This window comes from Hippocampus zosterae, chromosome 4, assembly GCF_025434085.1.
Source record: "Hippocampus zosterae strain Florida chromosome 4, ASM2543408v3, whole genome shotgun sequence".
NCBI lineage: Eukaryota > Metazoa > Chordata > Actinopteri > Syngnathiformes > Syngnathidae > Hippocampus > Hippocampus zosterae.
The window spans coordinates 23428009-23455900 of record NC_067454.1 but is presented as its reverse complement, the minus strand read 5'-3'; the positions used below and the strand labels follow the sequence as shown (position 1 = coordinate 23455900).

At 41.3% G+C, this 27892-nt stretch overlaps 2 protein-coding genes across 6 annotated transcripts in view; both read left to right on the top strand.

The window, feature by feature from the left end:
* LOC127599258 (diacylglycerol lipase-alpha-like) overlaps positions 1-27870 on the top strand; it is a 34265-nt gene extending 6395 nt beyond the window's left edge. For 2 of the 5 annotated variants that reach the window (XM_052063061.1, XM_052063062.1), the window contains exons 2-22: positions 2191-2292; positions 3385-3596; positions 3743-3844; positions 4203-4341; positions 4435-4522; positions 4908-5042; positions 5362-5439; positions 10812-10936; positions 11240-11390; positions 13394-13477; positions 13889-13966; positions 14095-14175; positions 15777-15919; positions 17381-17449; positions 17534-17606; positions 17754-17962; positions 18404-18530; positions 19809-19859; positions 22174-22340; positions 23735-23752; positions 24516-27870. In XM_052063061.1, the coding sequence (XP_051919021.1) occupies positions 2198-2292; positions 3385-3596; positions 3743-3844; positions 4203-4341; positions 4435-4522; positions 4908-5042; positions 5362-5439; positions 10812-10936; positions 11240-11390; positions 13394-13477; positions 13889-13966; positions 14095-14175; positions 15777-15919; positions 17381-17449; positions 17534-17606; positions 17754-17962; positions 18404-18530; positions 19809-19859; positions 22174-22340; positions 23735-23752; positions 24516-25560 (3270 nt within the window). In that variant the 5' untranslated portion in view covers positions 2191-2197 and the 3' untranslated portion in view covers positions 25561-27870. The remainder of the gene's footprint in view (positions 1-2190; positions 2293-3384; positions 3597-3742; positions 3845-4202; positions 4342-4434; positions 4523-4907; positions 5043-5361; positions 5440-10811; positions 10937-11239; positions 11391-13393; positions 13478-13888; positions 13967-14094; positions 14176-15776; positions 15920-17380; positions 17450-17533; positions 17607-17753; positions 17963-18403; positions 18531-19808; positions 19860-22173; positions 22341-23734; positions 23753-24515) is intronic. The other 3 variants (XM_052063063.1, XM_052063064.1, XM_052063065.1) reach the window with 3 other exon arrangements.
* On the top strand, positions 2198-25560 carry LOC127599878 (diacylglycerol lipase-alpha-like). The gene is made up of 16 exons (XM_052064090.1): positions 2198-2229; positions 3385-3487; positions 4908-5042; positions 5362-5439; positions 10812-10936; positions 11240-11390; positions 13889-13966; positions 14095-14175; positions 15777-15919; positions 17381-17449; positions 17534-17606; positions 17754-17962; positions 18404-18530; positions 19809-19859; positions 22174-22340; positions 24516-25560. The coding sequence occupies exons 1-16, from the start codon at positions 2198-2200 to the stop codon at positions 25558-25560; spliced, it is 2667 nt and encodes an 888-aa protein (XP_051920050.1).
* Positions 27871-27892: the final 22 nt, after the last annotated feature.

The following is a 27892-nucleotide window of genomic DNA, read 5'->3' as shown; positions in this document are numbered from 1 at the left end:
CAGGATGTTGATGTTCTGTGCCCGGCTGAGAGCTAAAGATTAATTTCAGAGCCATATGAAAAACCGATTAATCTAACAGCATGTGATTATCGTATTATGTCAAGCTATTCTGGTCAGTTTTGCATTACATATCCTCTAATGTCTTTTACAATTACAGTATGTGATTAAAGAAATAATACTAATAGATGGTAGTCCAACATACAGCAACATTCTTTAGACCAGGGGTCCCCAACCGCCGGTCCGCAGACCGGTACCAGTCCGCAGGGCCTTTGGTACCAGGCCGCACAGAAAGAACTTGCCTTATTTCCGTTTTATTTATTTCGGAATTTGAAAGATGTTTTATTTTGTACAATTACCGGATTCTCCGTTACATCCGTCTGTGTCACGCTTCACACACATCAAGCCACGCTTCTGCGTCACGTGACCAATTACGCTAAAAACACAATGAGTAAAAAAACTGCTGGAGATCGCAAATGACTGCGACCTTAAAAGTACGTTCGAACCAACTGGATTAAAGTTATGGCCGAATATTCTGAGATCGCCACAATAGCACTGTTGCTATTTCAGACATGCTACCTGTGTGAGGCGGGGTTTTCTGCAGCAACGGCGACTAAAACAAAATTACGAAGTAGACTGGAGATAAAACACACACTTGAGGTGTCATTGTCTCCTATTACCACGAGATGGGAGCGTATGATTGCAGAAAATCAAGCTCGGGGCTGTGGTGAGTCGTCATTTTCATGCACTGTGAATTTGCATTGTATCGTATTTTGAAGGCATTAAACATGACCATCGCGATATGAGTGTTGCGGCCAGATTAGATGCTCCTTGTGTTTATTATTATATTTCGAAAACACCACCGTTTTCATGCAGCTCATACCATATTATTTTGTCGTATTATTTCCGCCACACCCAAAAAATGTTGGGGACACCTCCTTTAGACCACATTCTGGTGGTTATACTCGCACACAGGTTTTAATTAAAACTGTGGTTTATTAGATTTGTCTTTAAATTTATTCTGGCAGAAAGTGTGAGAAGTCACTTTGAGTTAGGGATAAAGACTAAAATGTCACACTTGACATGCACTGGTAACACTCTGGTAAAAATGTTGAGTTTGTGGTGGTGATGGTGAGAGGGTGGTCCCAACGCTTGTTCACCTCATGCTTCATTACCACAATGACCGTGGATGGGGCAAAAACATTACACCATGGGGAGTAACTGTCCTTTGGCAGCCCAGACCGAAGAAAACAAAGCAAGCAGCCGTAAAAAAAGATGACGTAAAAGCATGATTTTCATTTTCACTCCCCAAGGCCATGTTTCCAAGCTGGTCAATTGCACATCGCCAAATACTCCTCTCCCCCATGTCACCCCACCGAACATGTGCAGCGTCAGTGCGAGAAACCTGTCATGCCAGCTCTCCTTTTGACGAGTACAACTCAGTTTTCATTGTGTGTGTGTGTGTGTGTGTCTGTGTGTGTGTGTGCGTGTGTGTGTGTGTGTGTGTGTGTGTGTGTGTGAGTGAGTGACAAGGAAAGGCACATTCATGCACTGGTGTGACACCAGGTGGTCATGTTATCTTAGTTGCCAAGACATCATTTAAATGAACTCAACTGGATGTGAATGTTTCGCACGCTAGCCACAGTCGCGGTTTTACGTTAACAAAATGCAACTTAAAATTAATGCGACAATTAAAACACACATTCAACAAACTCTGGGCAACATAAACCCACCTGCCGTAAATAGTATTTCAAATGTATCTTTTTTTTCAATCAAATATGAACGTTTTCTAGTTTGGTTATTGATTCGGAATCTGCCAACCGTTTTTCTCTAGCACATCAGGCTTTTCCTATTGATTACAACGCATGGTAAAATCTACACTGCAGAAGCTTTCATAGGTCAAACTTGAAACAAAAAAATGAAAAGATCAACAAAAAAATCCTATATAATGGATATTTTTTTAAAATCAGAATCAAAATTGATTTGAGAAACACATAATTCCACCACTGTTGAGCAGTGTAATGATTAATGATCCCATGATGGAAATGGTTCATTATTGCTTGCCACAATACACCCTGGGTCCCGAAGATTGGCCGAAAAGTACGCAAACAACAGTGATGTATTTATTTTTCCTCCTTCCTTCCTAAGAAGCAAGACCGCAAACATTTATTCCCCCCCCCCCTCCCCCTACAGGGCAGTGATGCCTGGCATGGTGATATTTCGGAGGCGCTGGTCAGTCGGCAGTGATGACCTGGTGCTACCTGCTCTCTTTCTGTTTTTGTTACACTGTATCTGGTGAGTCACTTTCTGTCATAGAACTCAAGGCTTGAAATAAGCGTTTTTACATTGCTGTTTGCAGTTCAAAATGTGGACTTTGCGCCTCGTTAATACACATGAATAGCAAAAACGGCAAATCAAAATCCGAGGCAACCGTCAAAAGTAGAATTGCACTCTGTCCGTCGTCACGTATGAAAGAGTGTCGCCAACTCTCATCTTTCACGTCAAACAGCCCGTGCATGATTGTCAATTAGTCTCTGACTGCACAGAGCCAAAGATGACAGATACATGACAGCAGGAAAAGGAGACATAATGTATATGGACACATTCGAGCTTTATGGACAATACAAAGGCAAGGACAAGTCTGCAAGGACAAATAAAGAAATCAATGAAAAATTATATGATATTACTGAAGCGGTCAGCTATTGCTGCTTGGTGCCAGATGGAGACCGCATTGTCGCAGTGGCATTCCTTCCTGAGAGAATCTTCATCAAATCAAGGCAGATAATGTCCAAATGAAAAAAACAAAAAGATAATTAATACTTAATTTTTCTCATTGTCGGTCTTAACCATACAAAATTTATGTGGTTGCCGTTTTCCTCCCTTTTTGTTTTACCTATTTTAATGTGTATTTTGTTGTGTTTTGTGTTTTTAAGTGCTTCAGTGTTGCTGAAAAAGTTAAAAGCTTAAATTATAAAAAGTTCAATTGAAAATAGTTGGGGGTTTTGGGATTTTACTTTTTTTTTAGCTCTATTTAAATAAAGGAATAAAATTACATTATAGCAGAGCTTTCTTTGCTTCTCGACAAAAAAAGTTTGCTGCTCTACACTGTGAATTTAAGAAATAAAAGTAGTTGACTCCATAAAAAAAGAACCGATTCATTCATCATATTGTCACATTTTTATTGTTTAATAAAGCCCTTGTTTAATTTTTCTGGGATTAACCTACAAAAAAAGCAACCACAAAGTTATAAAGTGAAGTTCTCAGATGAAGTCTTTGATTTGCAAAACTACTCTGCAATGCGAAAAATTAATTTGAGCCTTGGAATTTTTTTTCTTCTGGCACAGTTTTTCTCCACACTACATGATTTTACTGTGTTGTTATGTTCAGGCTGGTAGTTCTCTCCGTGGTTTTGTTCGGCCTTCCCTATGGCTCTGACCAGTCCTGTTCTATAACACTGGTGGACCATGGCCGAGGGTACATGGGCATCTTGGTCAGCTGTCTTATCTGTGAGAGTGCCATCATGTGGTTAAGTATGAGAGGTAGCATCCTGTACACACAGCCCAGGGAAGCTGTACAATACGTCATCTACATCCGACTAGGTAAGCTGCCCCACTTTTAATCAAGGATATATTTGTACGTTATTTATTTACTTTCTGGTTCTGTGGTATAGTTTCAAGAATAAGAAGAAATAATGTTTTTTTGCTCATATTGATTATCCTCCTGAACCTTTTCTCTCTCTCTCCAGCCATTCTTCTAGTAGAGCTTGTGTATGCAGTCGTGGGAATTGCCTGGCTTGTTCAGTATTACCAACCATGCTCTGATGTGACTGCCAAAAACCTAGCTTTGGGTGAGTCAAACACAGGCTTTAGGTAGATCACTTGTGAGAATGTTAAAATGGTACCATCATATCCTACAGGCATGAATAATATTTAGTCTTTTGCCATCTGCTGCAGTCATCAACACATATCTTTTTGTATACAGAACTTAGATTATAACCTGTTTTTAGTTCAACAAATTCATGATTTTGGGGGGGGTTGTGCACGGATGTTATTCACTCGAACTCGATAACTCAACTGTATTTGATTTGTGTTTCTATCCACTTGAATGAATGACGATTCATAAAATGCCCGGTGAGATACATTGTGCTCCTCCACATGCAATTCTTGTTTGGTTTGAAATGTAAGTATTGTTCTGTTGTGTTTTAGGGATTGTTGCATGCAACTGGCTAGTGATATTAAGCGTCTGCATTACGCTTATGTGCACTTTTGATCCTACCGGTCGGACATTTGTCAAACTGAAAGCAACTCGCCGGCGTCAACGAAACCTTACAACATACACGCTAAGGTACAAACAAACCTCTTTTTTGGGGCGAACACATGAACAGCCACACGCCGATTATCATTTTTTTCCTTATTAACAAATTTCCTCCGCATTTAGACACCGACTTGAAGAAGGCCAGGCCAGCAGCTGGAGCAGGAGACTGAAATTCTTTATGTGTTGCACAAGAGCCCAGGACACACAATCAGTGAGCCACCTTAATTCATTTTTTGAAATAGAACTGCTTCTGGAATATGCAGTATAAAGTGAGCCCTAAGTATACCAAGGTAATGCTATACCATGTTTCGAGGTTACAAATGACATGCAATGAAGTACTGGTACCTTAAAATTCAGGCTGCCAAACTTGTTCAAAAAAACAAATTGTGCATCTCTCTCTCTCTCTCTCTCTCGCTCTCTCTCGCTCTCTCTCTGTATGTATATATGTACCTGAATACACACACACACTATATTTAACCATATTCAAGACACAATGAACTATGATAAACCAAGGACCCCCCACACTATATCCATATTTAAGTTTGTCAGAGATACTGAACACACCATGCCCTCACATCTGCTTCTGTCTTCTGCAGGATGCATATTCAGAGGTGGCAAGTCTTTTTGCAGAGTTCTTCAGAGACCTGGACATTGTGCCGAGTGATATAATTGCTGGCTTGGTTCTCCTCCGTCAGACACAGAGATCTAAAAGATCATCTATCCTGGACCAGGTACTCCATTTTTGTTTAATATGTCACTCTTAAGGGAAAACGTACGCATTTTTTTTCTCCGTGATGCTCATAAGCCCATAAACACTATTAAAAAAACAAAACAAAACCAAAAAAAAACATCAATTGTATTTTCACTCTGGGAGTCAGCACTTCATCACCGAGCCGCCAATAATGCTCGTCATGTAGTGTATGCATCTGTGTAAATGGCACATGCATCAGACACGTTGGCATACGAGAAAATAAAAAGCCACTTTTCAAGCTAGCTGTGTTAATGCTTCGTTTGAAACAAGATTGTTCAGCTCTTTTTTTCTCTCCACAGGGCAACAATGATATTTTAGCCTTCCTGTCTGGGATGCCTGTCACTCGGAACACTAGATATCTGGACCTTAAGAACTCGGTAAGTCCATTGGTATGTATATGATGAATAGATGAAGCCAAAGCTGAAAATCATAATTTCATTCACACTGTCCCTCTATGTATGGACCTTTACATATTTTCCCTTGTTCACTATCCTGGGTGTAAGGCACCAATGTTGAATGGTTTCGGACAACTCAGGACTTTGATGACTTCTGATGTAATATCAGCGGTCTAATATAGACAAAAGGTCACATACCGCGACTCGAGTCTCATCACACCAGACTCATTGCCCATGCTCCTTTATGTTGAAAGTGCTGTGTTGCCAACATCATACCATCATTTTAATGATGCAAGTGTGAACATGAGTGACATTGGGACACTGCAATATCCTCTTTTGTCGAGTATTGTCCGAACGCTGAATCAACACCTCCACTGTTAGGCTTCTGATGCTTGAATTTACTCGCTATGCATAGTGCATAAAGAAATACTTGACTTATAATGCAGTCTTCAGCAGTAAAAAATAAATATTTTGTCTGGAATTAATTGACATTTTACTCGTATAGCACTTTTCATACAGAAAAATGCAACTCAAAGTTCAAAATATAATGTAAAAAGAGGACAACCCCCCAACATACACAGATATGTATCTCATTAAGCATCCCTGCGCGCGCACACACACACACACACACACACACACACACACTCACACACACACACAGGGCCAGTAACTCGTTTACATTTAACACCTTTGAAAATGCATTTACCAATTGCTTTTGTCATCATGTGGTCAGAACTCGGGTAGAATCCAATCATGGCTCATGGGAAGTTTAAAGTTGAGACTTGATTGGTCATTACCTGATCCCTGAGCATTTGTAATTTCATCTGGAGTCGACACCAAGTGGCAAAATGTGTTGTCAATGTCAAAGTGAAAAGTCATTACGCTATTAAATTCATTCTAGGCAAAATATTCACTTCTTACTGCTGAAATTGGCAAAATTTGTCAAGTGTCCCTTTAAGTTACTACATCACAAAAAAACTTAATATGCTGTATTCATGCTTATTTTTATAGGTTTTCCCAGTGATGAATTCACTTTCACTTGTTACGAACAAAAATGGAGTTAATAATAATAATAATAATAATAATACATTTTATATTTGAAAGCGCTTTTCATCTCACTCAAAGACACTTCACAAGAGCATAAAAACACAGGATAAAAATGTGCATTTAAAACAAGCATACATAATTTATAAAAGTTCATTTGGATGAACAAAAGAAAAATTGGTAAAAAAGATTAAAAGGTATTAAAAGCATAGCGGAACAGGTGAGTTTTTAGGGATGATTTGAAGGATTGGAGGTCAGTACAGTTGCGGATGTGTTGTGGTAGAGCGTTCCAGAGGGTGGGGGCGGCGACAGAGAAGGCTCGGTCCCCCCAGGTTTTGAGCTTGGTCACGGGGATGGCGAGGAGGTTTGTGTTTGAGGAGCGGAGATTGCGGGAAGGAGTGTATTGGTAAAGAAGGTCGGAAAGATAGGAGGGTGCCTGATTGTGAAGGGCTTTATAGGTGAGTATGAGCAGTTTAAATTGAATACGCTGGGAAACAGGGAGCCAGTGGAGGTTTTTAAGGACGGGGGTGATGTGATCACGAGTGCGGGTGTGGGTGAGTAGGCGGGCGGTGGCATTCTGGATGTACTGTAGTTTATTGAGGAGTTTGGAGGTTGTACCATAGAGAATGCTATTGCAGTAGTCAAGGCGGGAGGTGATGAAGGCGTGGATGAGGGTTTGAGCAGCGTTGAAAGAAAGTGATGGGCGGAGACGAGCAATGTTTTTGAGGTGGAAGAAAGCAGTTTTGGTGATTTGGGTGATGTGTTGATCGAAAGAGAGGTTATTATCAAAAAGGACACCGAGGTTGCGACAGTGAGAGGAGGGGGACAGGGTGAAGTTATCTATAGTGAGGGTAAAGTTGGTGGTTGTTTGGGTGAGGGACCGAGGACCGATTATAAGCAGTTGAGATTTAGTACAGTTAAGAGTGAGAAAGTTTGTTTGCAACCAGGATTTGACATCTGAGAGACAGTTAGACAGGGTGGAGTGGGCTGTTGGGGTAAATGATTTGGTGGATATGTACAATTGGACATCATCAGCGTAGCAGTGGAACTGGTGACCATGATGACGTATGATTTGGCCGAGGGGTAAAAGATAGAGAATGAAGAGAAGTGGACCAAGCACAGAACCCTGGGGGACACCTTGGGACAGTGGGGAAGTGTAGGAAGAGCAGTTGTTTATGTGTATGAATTGTTTCCTGTCTGTGAGATAAGAGTGTAGCCAGGTAAGGACTTTGTCGGTGATGTTTAGGGATTGTAGGCGAGAGAGTAGGATGGAATGGTTGATGGTGTCAAAGGCAGCTGTAAGGTCAAGAAGGATGAGGATGGAGAGTAGGCCGGAGTCAGAGGCTAGGAGGAGGTCATTGGTGATTTTAAGGAGGGCTGTTTCAGTGCTGTGTTGTGTGCGGAATCCAGATTGAAATTGTTCAAAAAGCTGGTTGTTGTTTAGGTAGGTTTTAATTTGAGATGTGACGGCACGTTCTATGACTTTGGACAGAAAGGGAAGGTTGGAGATGGGTCGAAAGTTCCTCATGATGTCAGGGTTGAGTCCGGGTTTTTTGATGATGGGGGTTACGGCAGCCAGTTTGAGTGAGGAGGGGACATAGGCAGAGTTGAGGGAGGAGTTGACAATGTTCATGACGAGGTGGGAGATGGTGGGAAAGCAGTGCTTGACGAAGGAAGATGGGATGGGATCCAGTGTGCAGGTGGAGGAGTTCATTGTTGAAATGATATTGGTGAGTTCGGCTATGGAGACAGGTGTGAATTCAGAGAGAGGTGAAGTAGTTGGAGTGATGGATGCTGGTAGGAAGGGAGGGGGGACAGGTGAGGTGGTGAGTGAACTGTAGAGGATGTCGATTTTGGATAGAAAGTGGGATAGGAATGAGTTGCATTTGTCAACCGTGAAAGAGGTTGAAATATTGTCGCTGGGTTTGAGGAGCTTGTTGACGGTGGAGAAGAGAGCCTTTTGGTTGTTGGAGTCGGTGTGGATTAGGTTGGAGTAGTAGGTGGAACGGCTGGAGTTGAGTGCGGTCTTGTATAACTGAAGGTGATCAGTGTAGGCGAGGAGATGAACAGTTAAACCAGATTTTTTATAGAGTCTTTCTAACTGGCGTTTTCGGGTTTTAAGTTTGCGGAGTTCTGGGGTGTACCAGGGGGCTGAGCGAGTGAAGGAGACAGATTTGGTTTTGATGGGGGCGAGTTGGTTAAGACAGGAGGAGAGAGTGCTGTTGTAGTAGTTGGTGAGAACAGTGGGGTCATGGGACAGTGGAGGAGGTAGTATGGACAAGTGGTTGAGGACGGAGGTAGAGAAGTCAGTTGGGGAAACGGATTTGAGGTTTCTGAATGATATGGTGCGCTTTACCTTGGGAATGGGGGTAGGGAGGTGGAGGTCCAGAGTGATAGCCAGGTGATCGGAAATGTTGAGGTTGGTGCTAGAGAGTTTTTCAATGGTGAGACCGGTGGAATAGACCAAGTCCAGTGTGTGACCGTGGGTGTGGGTGGGGAAGTTGACATGTTGAGTGAAGTTAAGGCAGTCCAAAAGGTCAAGAAATTCAGAGGCATGTTTGCAGTTGGTATCGTCGATGTGGAAGTTAAAGTCGCCAAGGAGCAGAGTGAAAGGTGAGATAAGTGAAAGCTGTGTGACGAAATCTGAGAAGTCTGATAAAAATGATGGGGTGAATTTTGGGGGACGGTAAATGACAGCAATGACCAGGGGGGAGCGACCAGGGAATTTGAAGGTGATGTATTCAAAGGACTCAGTGGGTGAGGTGGATATAGTGCTGATTTTAAACTCTATTTTATGGACTGATGCCACCCCACCACCTCGGCCAGTGAGGCGGGGCTTGTCGATGTAGGTGTAACCAGGTGGGGTGGCTTGGTTGAGTGAGAAGTAGTCCAGGTGTTTGTGCCAGGTTTCGGTGATAAAGAGGAAGTCCAGGTTATTGTCAGTTATGAATTCATGTAAGACGAGTGCTTTGTTGTTGAGTGAGCGGGTGTTAAATAGAGCCAGTTTGAGGATTTTGTGGTGTGTGGGTGACAGTGTGGATTGGGGGAGTGGGCGGAGGTTGGTATTTGATATTTTAAAAAAATTTCTCTTGTTATCATAGTAGTGCGGGTGTCTGGCTGTGATGATGGATTGAATGGGGTAGATGGCGGCAGGATCAGGATGAGACAGTGACAACTGGGGCCTGTAGAGGGGACTATGGCAAGCTGAAGTGCCGGGTGTTGGTAAAGTGGAGGAAGGGGAAGGTGCAGGTGTGTGATTTGTGATTAGTCAGCTTGTGTAGTGGTGGACAGCATGCTGGACATTTGCTGCCAGTATTCTGCTGCCTAATTTGTTGGGGTGAAAACCGTCCGCCTTTAAAAGGGATGGACGGCGCCAAAATATATCAAAATTGTCAATGAAGCCCACATTATGTGTCCTGCAGGCAGTTTGTAGCCAGGTGTGGAGGCTAAGAATACGGCTGAAAATGCCCATGCCACGGTGCGGAGAGAGTGGGCCGCTAATGAAAGTTGATTTCCCGGTCGAGTTAAGGAACTGAAGAAGTTTGTTGAAGTGACCTTTGGTGTTAAAAACGTATCCAAGGGTGCAATACAAAATGTTTCATTAGGGCTGTTCACACGGTAACTTTTACTCCGGTGTAGCTGCCCCCCCCCCCCCCTTTCCCCATAGGGCATTCACACGTACAATGTTATCCCGGTGTAGCCCCTGAAAACAGCTTAAACCGGAGCAAATTTAACCCTGAGAAGAGTTGATTACATACGGGAATTGCATAACTTGCATCCTGGGTATATTTCCTTTCTCTCTCTCTCTCTCATCCTTTTACGGTGTCTGATAGACCACAGCATTGATTTGTCTGGAGAACTATAAACCACGGTTTTTCAATATGTCACAAACAAGGCGGGGAAAAGTAAGTACACTGGACATGTTTTATTTCCTTATTATCGTATTGCACTACCACAGAAACTGCCGTGTGAACGCAAGTGAGGCTGCACCTGGGTTAACTCGCTTCCCTTTAGTAAGCAGCTTTATACGTGTGAACGCGCCACAAAATTTACACCGGTGTGAGATATTTCGCAACAAAATACTGTACATCAGTGCAGCACCGATGCAAATGTGTGCCGTGTGAACACCCCGATTAATTATGATGCCAAAACAAACAGTTTGGTCTTTCAAGAAAAGTATTTGGTTGGCCGAGACCACTCACAAAGATTTGAGATACAGAAAAAGTTTTTTCCAGTTGTATTCACTTGGCGTGATATTTTTTTCCTTGTGTGTTGTGGCTTAAATGCGTATCTGTATCCTTCTCTCCCAGACTGAGATGGGCATGTATAAGGATGTGTGCTACTACATGCTCTTTGCTCTCGCTGCGTATGGTTGGCCCATGTACCTGATGAGAAAACCAGCCTGTGGACTGTGCCGCCTCGTTAGCACCTGCCCGTAAGCACTCAAACATACATCCTCACAGTTTTGATCACATGTTGTTTTATGAGTCTTATGTGGCACTTTAGAAAGGATGACATTTTCTCATGCATCAGCACTGGCTAAGTGATAATCCGTTGAGATTGTGGCACTCATTTAAGACCCGCTCACTCCAAGCAATGTTGGAACTAATCACGTTTTTACACAGTATGTAATGGGATTATGTATTTTATATACTGTATGCTACACAACAGTTCATTTTGAGCCCACTTAATATTTCATAGTGTTTTTATGTCTGTTTTCCCCTTCCTCTGCCCCCAGGTGCACATCAATGTCTGGCTCACGTTTGTCCCAATCAGTGACAGTGGAGGAGGACAATTGTTGCGGTTGTAATGTTTTGGCCATACGCAGACAATTCTTGGACCGGGATCTGAAGCAGGTTCACATAGTCTACACTTCCTGCCATGATGCAGTGAGTATTCTACCGTCAAAGCAGTTGTAGGCGTTGGAGGGTATAGTTCCTCAGTTATGCCAAAGGCTACTTTTGTGGAGCAGTTTATGAACACGTTCAAAAGAGGAAGCACCTAGCCAAGCGGTCAGCCTTTGCAAACATTAGTGAACTAATGGGTCGTCTAGTGCTCACCAATTATGAGTGTGGTACCTCTTAGAAATTCCTTGTTGTAAATTGAACATTCAGACGTATTCAAGTAAAATGGAGTTTAGGACCAACCCCGGCATAGAAAGCACATGGCACACAATGTTAAAGACCAGGGTCGCTGACGGCTGAGGTGGATAGTGTGTAATAGTTTCCACCATTCTGCTGACTCAATTGCACAGTTCTAAACTTCATCTGGCATTAACAACGCCACTAAAACTGCTGGAGTATTCACGGCAGTTTCTGTGGCCGAGCAGCTGCATAAACGCCTTACATTACCTAACACAATGTCACTCATTGGATGGAATAATGTGAAGCATGCCATCACAAGACACTGTCACAGTGGAAACAAATTTTGTGGAGTGACATACGAGGCTTCGCTACCAGACTGATGAGAACATTACAACTAAGGAAGGGCGATTTTACAATCTCCATTTCCAACAGCCTGCGTTCTCACAAGATTCGGAACAAAGACATGTTCAATGTTTTTTAAGTTAAAGTGGTCATTGAATTGAGCATTTTAATGTAATGTTATGTATACAGTGATGGTTGTTTTAAAGTGCTCTATAAATACAGTTGAGTTGAGTTGTCTGGCCATTGCATATGAAAACTGCTGGTTCTGCATTTTGGGGAAAATCTGGAAAGACTCAGTAGAATTTACGGTGATGTTTACCAAGGTCACCGTTGCATAAATATGTCATTACTTCTACTCAACTCATGTTCATCTCCTGTTCTGAACACTTACCTTCACTGGTCAACTCCATCCTATGTGGCTTAGTACTTTCATATCTGACAAACAAAGGCATGTCATCGGTAAACATGAATTCCAAATTTTGATTTCCTGTAATTATCTTTACTGTCTCGCCTGCACTAATGACTCTCATTGTCACCACCTCACCTGAAGAATGTCTATCTATAGATCTATCTATCTATATAGATGGAGAGAGGGTGATACACATACGCACACACATATTGGGTGGGTGTATTGCTTGTGTCAGACACTTTTTAAAATGAGAAATCAGCTGTGCTTGGTTACAGAAGATCATTATGCAGTAGGAAAGGAACTCTGTGACTCTTGTTTGATGCTTTTTGAGCAGATTCCTACTCTTTCTGATACAATGCCTGGTCCCTCCCCTCCAACCCCACATTAGTGTAATAGCACAATTGCAGTTAAAAATGACACCCAACTAGTTAAATTTTGTGTGATGTCAGAGGTTTTATAGCCTGAGGGAGCCTGAAATTAGGCGAACGCTCAAGCGTCTACATTTTGTCATGACTATTTTGTAGAAGCGGTGCAATATTAATGGCTTTACTATATATTGGAATATTAGCTGTTATTTGTATCTGTTTTGATGACACTTTGCTCACTTGTTTAGTTGCTGAGAGATGGAAGAGTTGTGCAGTCTCAGTGGGTGTCGCAGTCCTCTGAGACTGCGTTTTGTCACACATTTGTTGATGAATTGTCGTGAACTGAGTCTCAAGATGCCGAAAAAAACCCCCCACTGACACACACTTTTGGACTGTAAATGCTCATATTTTCTCATACAGATTTTAGGCTGAAGGTTAGTCTGGCTAAAGAGTTGGAAATGATTACCATGAAGTGCATTCGTCATTGACGGTGTATCGATTCTGTTCTTTGGATGTGTTATAGCCATGTGATACTTTAGATTGCATGATCAGTTTCATTGAAGCTAAACTTACCGTAACCCCTCGCGTGACACATCCAAATCTTACCACCGCAGTTTTATCCTTGCGATGATTCTCACCTATTATCCATTTATACAGTACACTCTGCTGTCTTCTATCCATTTTCCATTCAGGTTTATGAGACTCCATTTTTTGTGGCAGTGGATCATGAAAAGAAGAAGGTGGTCATCAGTATCAGAGGGACATTATCGCTAAAGGTGAATTTCATCTTTGCACAGCAAGACGCTCGACTTCTATCACCTCAAAACCTGTGTTGGGCCCCATCTTCTCTCTTAGCCTCATCCGCACTGAGGTTCAAGGCAGTGTTCACAAACTCCTACACTGTGCAGGCACAGTACCAAAGCAGCACTCAGATATAAATGTCCTGTCTATTGTTTACGTAACACTAAAGGGAAGCTTGCATTGCGGTATTTAAGGCTATGATTGAAATGTCAGAGATCACTCACGGCTGTGACAAATGACAAAATACTTTTCTCAGAAACCTCAAATTATAGAAAACTCTTCATTTTCATTTTAGCATAGAATGGTTTTTTTAATGAATGTTGTACTTTTTACTTTTAGCCACCTTTTCTTTTTACTTTGACCTGTTTTCTTGTGTGTGGCAACAGGATGCTTTGACTGATTTGTCAGGGGATTCTGAGCGTTTACCTGTGGAGGAACAGCATGGGACCTGGCTTGGTCATAAGGTCAGAGAGAAATGATATAATAGTACTGTACATTGGCTGTGCAGTCACTATCTTTTAAGAAGAGCTCAATGCAGCAGAATTCTTGTTCTTCGTCGGACCACTTAATGCTTCTTTCTCTTTTCTCTTAGGGGATGGTTTACTCAGCAGAGTACATTAAGAAGAAACTGGAGCAGGAAATGATATTGTCACAAGCTTTTGGAAGAGACTTGGTACACAGACACATTCACACTCTTTGTCTATATCATGGGCACTCTGGGACCTCATTGTCCTATTGTTGCAAAATCGCGACTCACCAGTGGTTAAAAACAACACTTTCAAGTATAGCCTCTGAAAACACATGCAGTAGTAGTTTTAAACACCGTTTAAAATTAGTTTGATGTACCTTCAAAAGCATAGTGGTAGCTATGAGGTCCGCCAGCTAAAGGCTGATTTGAACGGTACTTGTTTACAGATTTAATTAGTTGCTGTCCTGTCCCTTCCTTAAGATATTCCACGTGGGACCTGTTTACTGTACCTTGTTAAAAAAAAAACGTTTTTGCCTGTCTTCAACCCACCCAAAATGGATCTGCAACCCACTTTTGTGTTCCGACCCACCAGTCGAGAACCACTGGTCTAGAGGATGAAAGGAGGAATAGACGTATCGATATACTAATACATGTATCTTATATGGGGTTATACTTGGAGCGTAATATTACCCTAATAAACAAGGATCATTTTGTAACTATTGCTCAAGTAGCTGCAGTATATGGGCTGAAATATGTGCCACTAGAAACTGTTATTTGAATAATTTGTATTTAGTGGAAGGCGCAAGCATGTAAACAGAGGAGCTAGGAGCGAGTACCTAGGAGTGTGGAATTAGAAGAATGAGATGAGCCCTTGGCCTACTGTTCGAAATAAATTCAAGCCCACTTTTTCTGAATGATATCATCGTGCTAAGGCAAGTAGTAGCCAATTCTTTTCACCTCACACGATGGCAATATTTAGGAAAAGTAGGCTCAAATATACTATTTGAAACAATACTGCCTATCGATATGTGTTGTGCACCGTTTCTAGCGGCTAGAGATTCCAGACACCTAGATTTTAAATCTAGCTCTAGGTGTCAGTAATCCCTAGTGTATGTACTTCAATGCAGCAGAACATCAGGTTTAAAGAAAGGGGAAAAAAACAGAAAACATATTGCCTACAGGGCTTTGTTGTGATATGTTCATAAGAACGAATTGTCCTTTCCTCTATTTGAAAGGAAGCCCCATTTCATCCCTGCCTGACCCGATGATTTATACCAATAATGTTAAGGAGCTGCTTAGGAAATCCAATATTCTGGAGAGCCCCATGTCATACACTCAAAAAGGATGATGCTTATTAGTTGAAGAGGATATCTGTGTGCCTGCGATTGGTTGCTATTCCTAAAGTACAGGTTGTCTGTCACAGCTAATTTAACTCAGAATTAAGAGAACTGGATATACTTTGAATGAACTGAAAGGGAAAATATACATACCAGTAGTTGTATTTTCAGTGACTATCAAATATAGTTTCAGAGAACATAATTTTACGTTCCGTGTCAAGTTTATCTTCACTTCAGTTTCAGGAAATAAATCAAATTTCAAGTTGGACAATTGACATTCAGTTTTTCAATACCATGTGTCAAACAATAGGAATTCAATTAATGTCATTTAAATTCATTTTTTCAATGCCATTATTCAAGTTGAGCTATTCAAATTCAAATATAAACAATTCAAATTATATTTCTGGGAGCACATACTTCATCCCATAGTAGTGTGCCAGTGTGATGATACGAGCCATCTTTCAACAGAACAAGGGCACCATGCATTATGGACTGGTGATAGTAGGCCATTCTCTTGGTGCTGGTACTGCTGCTATTCTTTCCTTCCTGCTGAGACCTCAGTATCCCACACTTCACTGCTACTCTTACTCCCCACCTGGTGGCCTTCTTAGGTAAATTTGTCCTTTTTACACACACAAACACACACACACAAACACACACACACACACACGGACAAAACTATTTTGTACCCCTATGTCAAAGAAAGACAAAGTCTTCATCATCATCATCATAAAAGAAAGGAAATAATGACATTAAAATTTTACAGGTTCAACAGTGTAAATGAAAAAAAAAATCTTGAAAGAGGCCTGGACAAAAGTGATGGTTCCCTTCACTTCGTATTTTGATGTGCTATCTTTTGAGGCAATTACTTGGCTGCTTACTTTCAGTGAGACTTTTGTACCGCTCAGCAGGTGTTTTGGTCCACTCTTCATAGGCCACCGGCCCCAGTTGTCATTCCCAGGTTTGAAGGAATAAATGTTTCTGTTCCTTTCACAGTTGCTCAATAGAATTTAGATCCAGGCCTGTAGAAGACCACATGAGAATATTCCACAGTTTGCTCTTAGCCATTCATGTATGTTTTTAGTTGTGTGCTAACGTCAAGCCCTGGTTAAGAAACAAGAGGAACAAAGCAGCTCTATGGAACTGTCTCTCAATTCAACTTTATTTATAGAGCACTTTTATAACAATGTCAACCGCATTCAAATCTCTGTATTTAAAGTAAAAATCAGACGTAGAACATCAAAGACTCCTCAACTCCCAGAGTAGCTTTTGATATGTGGGTCTCAAAAATCTACCCAAATTTTCCTTGTTTTAGCACCCTAATAAGAACCATAATAAAGTCAATAAAAAGAAATGATGCATTTTAAAGTGCAAAATAACAGTTTACTTCAGTACATTTACATAATTATTTAAAATTCAGTATACAGTAATCCCTCGTTTATCACGGTTAATGGGGACCAAAACCACCCGCGATAAACGAAAATCCGCGAAGTAGAGACCAATAAAAATATAAAAAAATAAATTTAAGTCCGCAAACTGTCTGAGAGAAGCTGCAAAACAACAGCAAGTCACATAGAGCAACATATACAGTACTGTACTCCATGTATATGAAAAAAAAATTATGAATATGTTTGAAAAAATCTGCGATGCACTCAAACAGCGATAAACAAACCGCGAAACAGCGAGGGATAACTGTACGGTGAAAATAGAGTCCGGAATGGATTGCTTGTACAGAGTGCTAATAATGGAGATTTTGAAATGTACATGGATAGAATTGTTGTTTTTTTGGGGGGGGGGGGAACAGACCAATATCAATATCGGATCGGGACACACCTACATATTTCCCTAAATCAAGTCAATCTCAGAAAACAACTTGTCCTCATCCTCGTTATCAGGTTTTTAATACTGAGCCGCACTCACTGATTTTACATGCGACACAATGCAACAGCCTCAGTAGAGGTCTGTTATTTTGAAGCGCATTTGATTCAATTTGATGTTGATTTGGAGTAAACGGTTTGTTCAATCGATTTCTCCACTATTTTTCAACCTGCTTGACTCTTCTTTTCAACCAGTGAGGATGCCATGGAATACTCCAAAGAGTTTGTCACCTCTGTTGTATTAGGAAAAGATCTGGTACCAAGGTATCTCCTTCACTTGTATATTGTAAATGCACTCCTTAGAATGCTGAACTTGCCACAGAGTCAACCATTGCTGTTGTCTCCTAGGCTGGGCCTGTCTCAGCTGGAGGGGTTCCGTCGCCATTTACTAGAAGTTCTACAAAAAAGTAACAAGCCAAAGGTAAGCCTCTTCCTGTAACACCTGTACAGGACCTTAAATGCAACATTGATTTGCAAATACTATTTCACGTACTGTATAATGCTTCTACCTAAAACAAAACAAGGCATTATGCCTCAAAGCAGAGATAATGTGCGTTTATTGCCACAGTGGAGGATCATTGTGGGAGGCACCAAATGCATCCCAAAGTCGGAGCTTCCACTTGAGGAGGAGGATCCTCCATCTCAGCAAGCAGCACCCCCCAGCAATCGTCTGTGGCTCCACCCCAGTGACCTCAGCATCGCCCTCTCAGCCTCGACCCCCCTGTACCCTCCTGGCCGGATCATCCACGTGGTGCACAACCATCCTCCAGAGACCTGGTAAGAAGGCTGGTTTCAGAGCTGCACATTTCTTTTATTTTTTTATGTCAAAATGAAGGGCACCCAGTTGTTGCTTTTTTTATTTTTTGGGTTTTTTTTACTCTCCCTTCCTCCAAACTGGTGGTAAACTACCACTGCAATTGGTTTACCAGAGAAATGACATTCAGACAATCTGTGCGTTTATGAAGCCAATGTGAGATTTTCCCTGGTAATTTACTGCATACTTGACTGCATTTAGAATCATATGTAATTGTCTTTTTGTTTCTGTTCTTATTTTTTTTTCTAAGTGACCTCTAGTCTATTCACATTCTCATATTGTTTAGTTTCATCAATGCTTCCCCCGTGTTGACAGGGAAATGAGGTGGATGGTAAATCGTTATTTTTTTTTTACTCTGTCTTATTGATTTAAAACGTTTCTCACTATCTGATTCTCTCTTTTAGCTGTGGGCAGGAAGAGCCAACATACTCGGCTCTTTGGGGGGACAACAAGGCCTTCAATGAAGTCATCATTTCGCCCGCCATGCTTAATGAGCACATGCCTCTCATGGTGATGGAAGGTCTAAACAAGGTCTGTTTCTACATGTGCATGCTGATTCTTTTGTCTTCACTGATGTGGTGCTGGGATTTCATTCTTGTACTTATTAAACTGTTGCGTGAAGAGGGTGTTTGAATAACAGCTACCTATTTAAAAAAAACATTTTAGTTATATTTTAATTAACTACTAATGGGGTATATTAACTGTTCAAATTTTGAATGTACACAAAGACGCAACCTAATTAATTACCGTATTTTCCGCACTAAAAGGCGCACCTAAAAGCCTTCTATTTTCTTAAAGGCTGACAGTGCGCCTTAAAATCCGATGCACCTTGTGTATGGTCATTACGGTAAAATTTTGACCCCAAAATGGCTCCTTGGTCGAGACAACGCAAAGCTCAAGCTTAAGGCAATCGGTTACGCAGTTGAACACGGAAATAGAGCAGCGGCAAGAGAGTTCAACGTTAACGAGTCAATGTTATAACTTGCTGTTGGTTAAGTGAACTGTGTCGCTGCTGTATTAAACAAGTTTTACTGACATCTGATCGTTATTTCTGTTGACATTTCCTTGAGCCTAGCTCCATCTCTAGGATGCATTGTAGATTGCATCTTATAATGCGGTGCGCCCAATGTATAGAAAAAATTACAAAATAAGCCATTCATTGAAGGTGCGCCTCATAATCCAGTACGCCTTTTAGTGTGGAAAATACGGTAACTCACACCGAGAGCCTTCATTTAACATAATCATTATTTTACTCCAGAGGTTCTCCATAATTTAGAGGGCTAATTTATATTTAATAAAGAATCAAAAAATACCTTGACATTAGAAGTTTAGGTCTTAAAATAAATAGAGAGATATATTGTAATTAATTTCTAATCTTAGAAATCGATTGTCACAGCAATCAATTGATAGTCATCAGAAATGGATCATATCAAACAGAGAAAAAATGTTCATTGGTATGCCTCATAAGTGCTGTTACTGATTTGAATTGAATGTGTGGATTATCATTCTTTTTTAAACTTTCCTGTCATTTCATTTTATTCACATTGCTCTACTAGCAAAGCATGGGGAGCCTTCCATCTATTCTGGGTGGTTCTATGATGTCCTGTGGATATTTGTTCTGGTGTAAGGGTGTTGAAGTTTATGTTTGCATGGGAAGAAGCCACTTTGAGGATTGCCCTTCGCCATGCCTGTGGAGATAAATATGAGGTGATGGTTGGTTTGGCTGACGGTGCATCTGTCTAAAGATGTATACTCCTATTGAAGTGTCACACTATGTGATTGTGTGCGGAACCTCTGGTGTGTCCACAGGTGCTGGGACCATGTTATCCTCTGTCTGAACAGTGGACTCTGGAAGTGGAGGTGCTTGAGGTCTTTCAGCCTACCAGTGGCACCACTGTGCAATAACCTCGAATACAGAATCCCATTCTAACAGTATTGCCCGTGACATGTCCTTCCCCTGACCTATAAAGACCTGTTTCACAATGCCTACCTTGCAGACACCGAATTGCTCTCTGTCAACCACCATCTTTTCATCTCCATTTACGGAAGCTATTAATCTCTTTAACCCTCAGTCAGCAACTCTTTCAGTTGCAGACAATTTCTGCATTCCACCACAAATCCAAACAGACACACCTTACACCATCTTTCCCACTCCTTCTGACATCTTACCCAATGAGTCCCAAGAAAAAAAACGGCTATCAAGATGGGAACATCACATAACTCCTGACAACAAGAGGAAGTCTGTAGTTTGGAAACTACATGGTGTCCAGTGTTGTCATATGATGAAGTTATGGCATATTAAGGATTTTCATTTCACCTGTGTATAGCAGTGGATGTCACCATACACAGAGATGTACAAATTACATTAACAATGCTCATCATTTTAATGAAACCATTTTCTCGTAACTGCGCCTCCACTAAAACTGAAATTCCTCACTGAGATCATGTTTCTTAGATTGAAGGGATCAAGATCTTACTGGGGGATATCCTGACTTGAAAAGCCTTCATAGTGGCTCTTTTGCACATACAAAGTTGTAGCTGGAGGCAATAACAAGTCCAGGCAAGATCCCGAGAGGAAGTTCAAAATCACAGCTGCATTCCAGGGAACAAATGACTCTTATATTGCTGTTACTGCAATGAGCCTGTAGTACTACATCAAACTAATGTAGAAAGTAAAATTCACTAAATTGTAATTTATTTTTGCACCCACGGTAATCCAAAACCCACGTTTAGCATTTTGCTGCTGTCTGTGCCGCTGCATGTTTGCGCAAATGCTGTGACGTGAAACTGCCCCAATCCAGCCATTTCTTCCTGTTCACAAAGCTTCCGTGGTGATGCCGTTCACACCAAGTGTGTCTTCTTTCCTCGTCACTTACTTTTTCCTCAAAACACATTTCTGCTTTCCTTCCAGGAAGCTAAAAATGTCCTAGCATTTCAAAATGAGGAGTAACAAGGGCATTTATCATTATTGTTTATGCTGCTGCTGCTGGGTCATTACATTATGCGTTATTGTTCTTATTGAGGTAGTTGGAGTCATTTTTAAACAGAGGAAAGAAAGGAAGATAGATTTCCTCATTCATATGTTTAAGAATCCTGTCATCATGTGCATCTAAATTACGGTATTGAAGCGCATATAGCTGAACCAATTTCAGATACTGCATGTCTTACGCTACATCAAGTTGTCATCTCAATGTTGTCAGTTTTCAAGCCGTCATTGTGCCTTTTTATATTTCTGACTGTTGTGTCACATACCTGTATATTGTCACTTGCAAGAGTCTTGCATGAGCAAGCCATTGGCAACACCCTGTTGTGTAAAATGATTCTATTTATTTGCTAACATGCTCCTTGACTGATATTTGACCTCGCTGACCAATTCCATTTCAAGCCTTTATTTACATTATTTTTCATTTTGTTTTCTTTTGTTCTCACATTTGCATGTCCAGTCTTTTTTTTATTTGCATAATGTGCCTCTGGCATGTATTCAAGCTTATTAAAGCTAACCACAAATGTCAGTCTAATTGTTGTTTTTATGTGATTGTCTTTTTTTTTTTTTTTTTGTAACTTGTGTACACAGCCAGTATATGGACTGCTATTTCCTCAAATACTGTAAGACTTGTATGAAATCTTCCTCTGGCATCCATGACTCCAGTGGGTGTTTAATGTCAGTCGGAGTAGGTGGAAGCTCACGTTTCGCTCGCACTTACTGTACATCTATCTTAACCACTACGTACTATCACAATAGATCTTTTACAGTATCTTCAGTTAAATATAGAAAGGATGTACTGTGTGTGCTAACTATCCAGTTAAAATGTAAATCATACAACACTGATGCCACGTTTAGTATTAATTTAGACTTTGTACAATCATCTCTCAGATGAGTGTGTACTTATTCTAGGCTTACTGTTTCCATGAGAATGTACTGTATACATGAATAGTTCATTTTAACAATACTTGATCATTTTAATGAGTTTTCTTACGTATTAAGTGCAAAGATGAAAAAGAATTTGTGATGCGACAGCTGATTTTTCTGTACACTTTCATAATGTGCATACTTTATATTCATCGTCCCTTTTCTCTGACTTAAGTTGTTCATATTGAAGCTCAAGCGCTCACGCATCAGAAGCTCTGCCATGCTCTGAGTCACGTGCATATACCTCTCTTGTGTTTGCGACAGGTCCTGGAGAACTACAACAAAGGCAAAACGGCTTTGCTGTCTGCAGCCAAGATCATGGTCAGCCCGACAGAAGTGGACTTGAACCCTGAGAGTGTATTCATGGCTGCATCTGCAACAGCCCAGCAGCTGATGCCTGTTACTCATCACCGGAGGAACAGTAGTGTTCGGTCAGTATTGAGCACCACTTTGGATGTGTTGTGGTCTAAAATATTCTGTTTCCCCTGTAACCTGTTATAAGTAAACTAAAATAACTATGGTATTCCAACTCATATTTTTACAAGGTGACAGGTTAAGGCTAAATTGTTTCACAAAACAATAACATTTAATTTTACAAATGGTTGCAAATTTACATGTTGAATGAGAATTTAAATCCTTTGTTTTGATGCAGAAAATTTCAGATTAAAACTTTTGAATTGTGAGGTAAAAAGCAGTCAAGTCATCTCTTGATCATCTTTTAGTTGTTTGCCCAACTTTGTCGTTCAACTGTTTCCCATGCAATTGACAGAACATACAGTGGTACCTCTACTTACAAACGTCTCTTCATACGAAACTGTCAAGTTATGAAACGCCTCAACAGGAAAATATTGCCTTTTGTTACGAAAGAAATTTCAAGATACGAAAGGTAAAAATACAGTATGGCCTGCTACTCGAAGCTTCGAGATTCCTGAACGCAACATATTTATAGCTGCTCTGCCATTGGCTATTACCGAGCATTATCCTGGCATCCCATTGGCTAAGAGGGACTTCAACCGTAATGTCAATGTGTGCAGATAGATATGTGTCTATGCAGCGTACTCGTCATTCGCACCTCGGGCCATGTGGTGTTTTACATAAATGTGAATCACCCAGAAAAAGTGTTCACCAGTCGGGCGATAGCTCACTATGCTGATGTTTGCCTTAGAAAATTTCGAAGGGCTGTTAAAAAAGCAGTTACAGTACTTACAAAACGCCAGCCAAAAATCACTTCTGAGAAAAAACATGGACTAAAGAGGGCAAAAAACGATGAGGATGCAGTTAAATGACCATCAGTTTTATTCTTTACTCTCTTCTTTGTTTTTTTACATTATGCACAACTCTCATTTATTGTGCAATAATCTAATTGTAACATGTATTGGTTACATATTTTGATGCATTTTCATGCTTTAGGAAACATTTATGTCTGAATTTTGGGTGGGCTTGGAACAAATTAGGGCATTTACATGGAAAATGCATCTCGACTTACAACATTTTCTAGTTAAGAAATTTCTTCCAGAACCAATTAATTTCACAAGTGGACGTACCACTGTAGTTGTGAAAGGCCTCGCATCTGACAATGTATGTGGGAGTAAAAATGGGAGCTACAAATATTTTCTTAAAACATTGTGGCTTCTTTGTGTCCTCGAAAGTCAACAGACTTTTCAGAAAAACACATCTGTTGCCATAACCCGGATTTTAAATAGTTTCTGTAAGCACCATAAAACATATACAGTAACTACATTTCAAACCAGCATTCCAACTGCTACTAATTTCTGCTCTTGTTTTCTCAAACTTGTAATTTCTGTTTGTTTGGGTAACAAAAAAGACAAAAAACATTGCTACGGTAAGGAAAGCATGTGATCACTCAATACATAATGTGCACCATTCTCTCATGCACGCTTGCACACTGTCTGACCACAGTGCAGTGACCACGTACGGTAGTATTCAGTTCTCTCCACGCCCCCCTCCGGGTCAGTCCCTGTCCAAAGTCTGTGTTCTGATAGAAGTAGTTGATGTTACCTTTCCTGCTTTAGAAGCACCCACCTGGATGCTAACCTTCCACTTTCCCGTCAGTGTTTCTCCCTGGTACTGATTTAATTTTAAGTATGCAAACACGTCATATGCACAAATGTATTGGGACAATTTACTATGACACTAACAGAAAGTGAAAATAGAAATATACTGTACATAAAAATGTTTCTTCCCTTGCAGCTACATAAACTTCTACTCTCCCGCACAAATTGTTGAAATGTCTCTAGGAGTTCCTGTTTATTCAGAAAAGCATGAGTGAGGGCCAGGCCCACAATATGTCCTAATTCATCTAAGTCACTCAAAGGGACTTTGCTGGAAGCATGGAAAGGTCCTAACTTCCTCAAGTACGCTGCAGCATTTGAAATTCGTGGTTAGTTGGGCTTGCCCCACCCGTACTCGACCAATAGGTTTGTCCCAAGACCTTTGTCCATATTTTGGATGTTTTACACACAAACCATTGCCCATTTTCCCTTCTGTAAGCCCTCCCTAGTCGAGTTGAGATTTTATTCATGGCAACCTCGCCATGTGGGTCCTGCTTCCCTGTCACTCCTGTCCTTTCTCGTCTTTTCCTCTAGTTCCTGCGCCCAGTCTGAAATATCTCTGGATGGTTTCTCTGAGTGTCCTCCTCCTCCAGTACCTGTAGTGTTACGCGGAGCACGGGAGCGCCTGACCGTGGAGCTTAGGGACCGCAAAGCTCCATTAGCAGTCATGGAAAGCCTGTCAGACGCTGAATCTGTCTACAGCCTGGATTCCAGGCGCTCCTCTGCTGCGCTTAGAGGTTCTCCAATGCTTAGTAGCCTACCCTTCCCTTTGGATGCGCCGATTCCTGAAGAGAATCCATCTCTCAGCTCTCGCACTGAGCTGCTGGCTGCTGACAGCCTCTGCCAGGCCACACCAGAACACCTGGGTGAGATTGGGCCTTTCTTCACACCATTGGACCGTGGATCGAATCCGGAGTACTCCGTGCAGCTTTCCCCCGCCACACCTCAATACAGTGGACATTATTCACCTCAACCTTTCAACGCAGAGCCTAACGTCTACTCTGAAATTGACCCTGATGTGCAACAGATTCCGGGCGTCTACAGTCCAGGTAGCACTCCCGACGCTCCCCGGAGGCCACAAATTGCTTCTAGAGCAATGGATGAAGATGAAGACAAGTGGGAGTTCAGCATGGAGACTGGACGGGAAACTTCCCCGCCGCCCACCCAGCTGTCAAATGGAAACCCCAGCCGAACGGTGCTGGAATTTGCCCAGTACTTGGACTCTCTATTTAGACTAGATGGCAGCAGCTCACCTCCAATGGATCTGTCTGATGGGGAGTCGGAGTCAGGACGCGGCTCACTTGGCCACGTCGAGTGTTTGGGAGATGAACCAGATGGCAAGCAGCTTCTGGCCAGGGCAACACTGGAGCCAAACCTGGTCCCCAAGCCACCGCGCACTTTTGCCGGATCTGCTGACCCGTCTTCTGGCATCTCCTTGTCACCTTCCTTCCCCCTCTCATCATCTGAGGAACTCAATGACCTTTCACCTGGTGAGGGTGCCCCACCTGCCAATGACTCACTACGAACATCTCTCCCTATCCACTGTTCTGAGGAGAACACTCTGTCCTCTATGGTGTAGTCCACTTCAAACAACGGTATACTCCAAATGAAGGACGCAGTCATCCCAGATTAAAAAAAATAAAACAACAAAACAAAAAAAACATATCACAGTATGTGCATGCGATGGAATGTAGTCACTCATCAGAGACCTAAGAACAAACCTTGACTTGCCAACTCACAAATAATTTCCATTCTTCAGGTGTCCCCCCCCCCCCCCCCCCCACACTTTAATGACATTTTCACACTATTGCAATGACTACAAAGAAGATACCTCTCTGCATGCCAGGGGGCTGTGCTGCTTTTGGGTGCAAATAAACAACTGTAGCTTCACCAATACCGTTCCAAAACAATGTCGTGATACATTTCAGCATATGTTCATTCCCTGACTTAACTCAAGGAAGGAGAGAGTCGTTAATTCAGCAGGGATTCAAAAGCTAACACTGTAGAAGAAACTAATTTGCATTGGCACGTCATCTTGGGTTGACGTGCTCTACTACTTCCTGCACCCTCAGCAGCATATTTTCTTCCTGCTCTTTATTTTTCATTGTTCATTCAGGAATGTGAAGATGGACGTATATGTCAGTCAGTAGAAGTGTGAAGACGTGACACAATGTTCCTCAGGTCTACCTATACAGAGTTGGTGTCGAGGAAGAGATGGTGTGTGTGTGTGTGTGTGTGTGTGTGTGTGTGTGTGCGTGTGTGTGTGTGCGGTTGAAATCGTGTCTTAAACATCTTGTGATTGTGACAAAGTTATTACAGACGCCTATGGATGTTTTTAAGCCTTTTGGTTACTCTTTATAGTGCATGATAGCTCTTTTGTCTTTCTTTTCAAAGAGATTTGGTTACCAAGTCAGTTAATTGACAATTGAGTACTCTTGTTCACATCATGTTTGCTTGGTACCCTCCTTCCCAGATAATTGAATACCTTGATATTGCCACATCTATTTCTCAGATGTACTTTTGTGTATGTTCACTGCTTTATTTGAACACAATGAGTTATGTTTATGACGTCCCACTCCTGTCATTCCCATGGAGACTGTTACGCACACCACAAGAAGACGCCACCTGACCACCATGGCTTGTTACCACTGCGAATTTGTGTCAGCCTTCAGGCCGCAATAACCACCAAGCTCATAGTTTTCTTACTTTTATAGAGACGCTACCGTTCTCGTGGTCAGATTCTTTGCAGTGGGGCTAGTTTCCGTGATACAAATGTTGCCATCATGTCAAAGAAATCCTTCTGTTTTTAAGACCAGTTTAATTCAAATGCAGGATTCCAGACATAACCAAACCATGCTTCTTCTAATTGTCCCAGGATGCATTTACTCTTGTTCTCAAGGTGCTCTCAGACATGATGGACATCAGGTGTTTGCTTCCCTTTAATCTGGTTCACCTCGCTCTTCCTCGAGGTTGGACTCCATGGATAAATGAGCTGGTGTTGATTCTACCATGGTACAATTTACCATATCACCAAGGGTCTAACAGATAAACAGGCGGTTTACTATTTGCGTTATTTATTATGATAAATGGTTTCACTAGTATTGCTGTATTTGATGGTAATATCCTTAATGCTCTTGCAACAGATTGATGGTGGTGCAATTTTTTTTAAAACTTGAATCTTTTTTTGGTCTTTTTTTTTTAAAGCACTTCGCAGAGGTTGTGCGTTCATCTTTTTTTCTGTCCAAGTGGAAAAGTATTTCACATTGGGCACATTACGTATGTTCCATTGTGGTGAGACATTCTGCAGAATGACCGTTGGTGGAGTGCCTGGCCTGGAGTCACCAACGTGATCTGCTTAGTTTCTGTTTGGACCAAGAGTTGTTACTCACAGCACATCTCACATCTTGCCAATTTACAGTCTGTCACTGCACAGATCATTTTGCCAGTCCCTCGTCTCTCTCACAAATACTCGGGTTATAAACCCATTCAATCATTACTCTTGCAACCATCCCAAGCACTGATTTGGCCATGATGTGTACAGCACCATTCTCCGTGTGTATTATTTATGCAGATGTCTACTACTAATAATAATAATTCCAATAACCTAACAGAGAATAACTTTATAGCAAGAAGAAGGTGTCTATTTAAGATATAAATATTGATATACAAGACAAGAAATATTTCATCTGAAAGTTATTTATTGGAACTATTGGAAAAATTAGCAAATTGTTCTTGTAAAGAAAGAGGAACATTTGCATATGTGTCGACACCATGTTTATCTGGTTTGCTTATCTCCCCTCCTTATCCAAGTTTCAGTACTGGGAATGTATGTTATCCCTTTCTGACTGAATTTGACCGTTATGGAATAAATGAAAAACCATGGTCATAAGTTTGTCTGTTTCTTTCATGCA

Excerpts from the sequence above, each read along its gene's own strand:
- LOC127599878 (XM_052064090.1), top strand. The coding sequence starts at position 2,198 with ATGCCTGGCATGGTGATATTTCGGAGGCGCTG. Across the intron at positions 5,043-5,361 it reads GATCATCTATCCTGGACCAG|GGCAACAATGATATTTTAGC; the intron begins GTACTCCATTTT and ends TTCTCTCCACAG. Across the intron at positions 17,607-17,753 it reads AAAAAAGTAACAAGCCAAAG|TGGAGGATCATTGTGGGAGG; the intron begins GTAAGCCTCTTC and ends TTATTGCCACAG.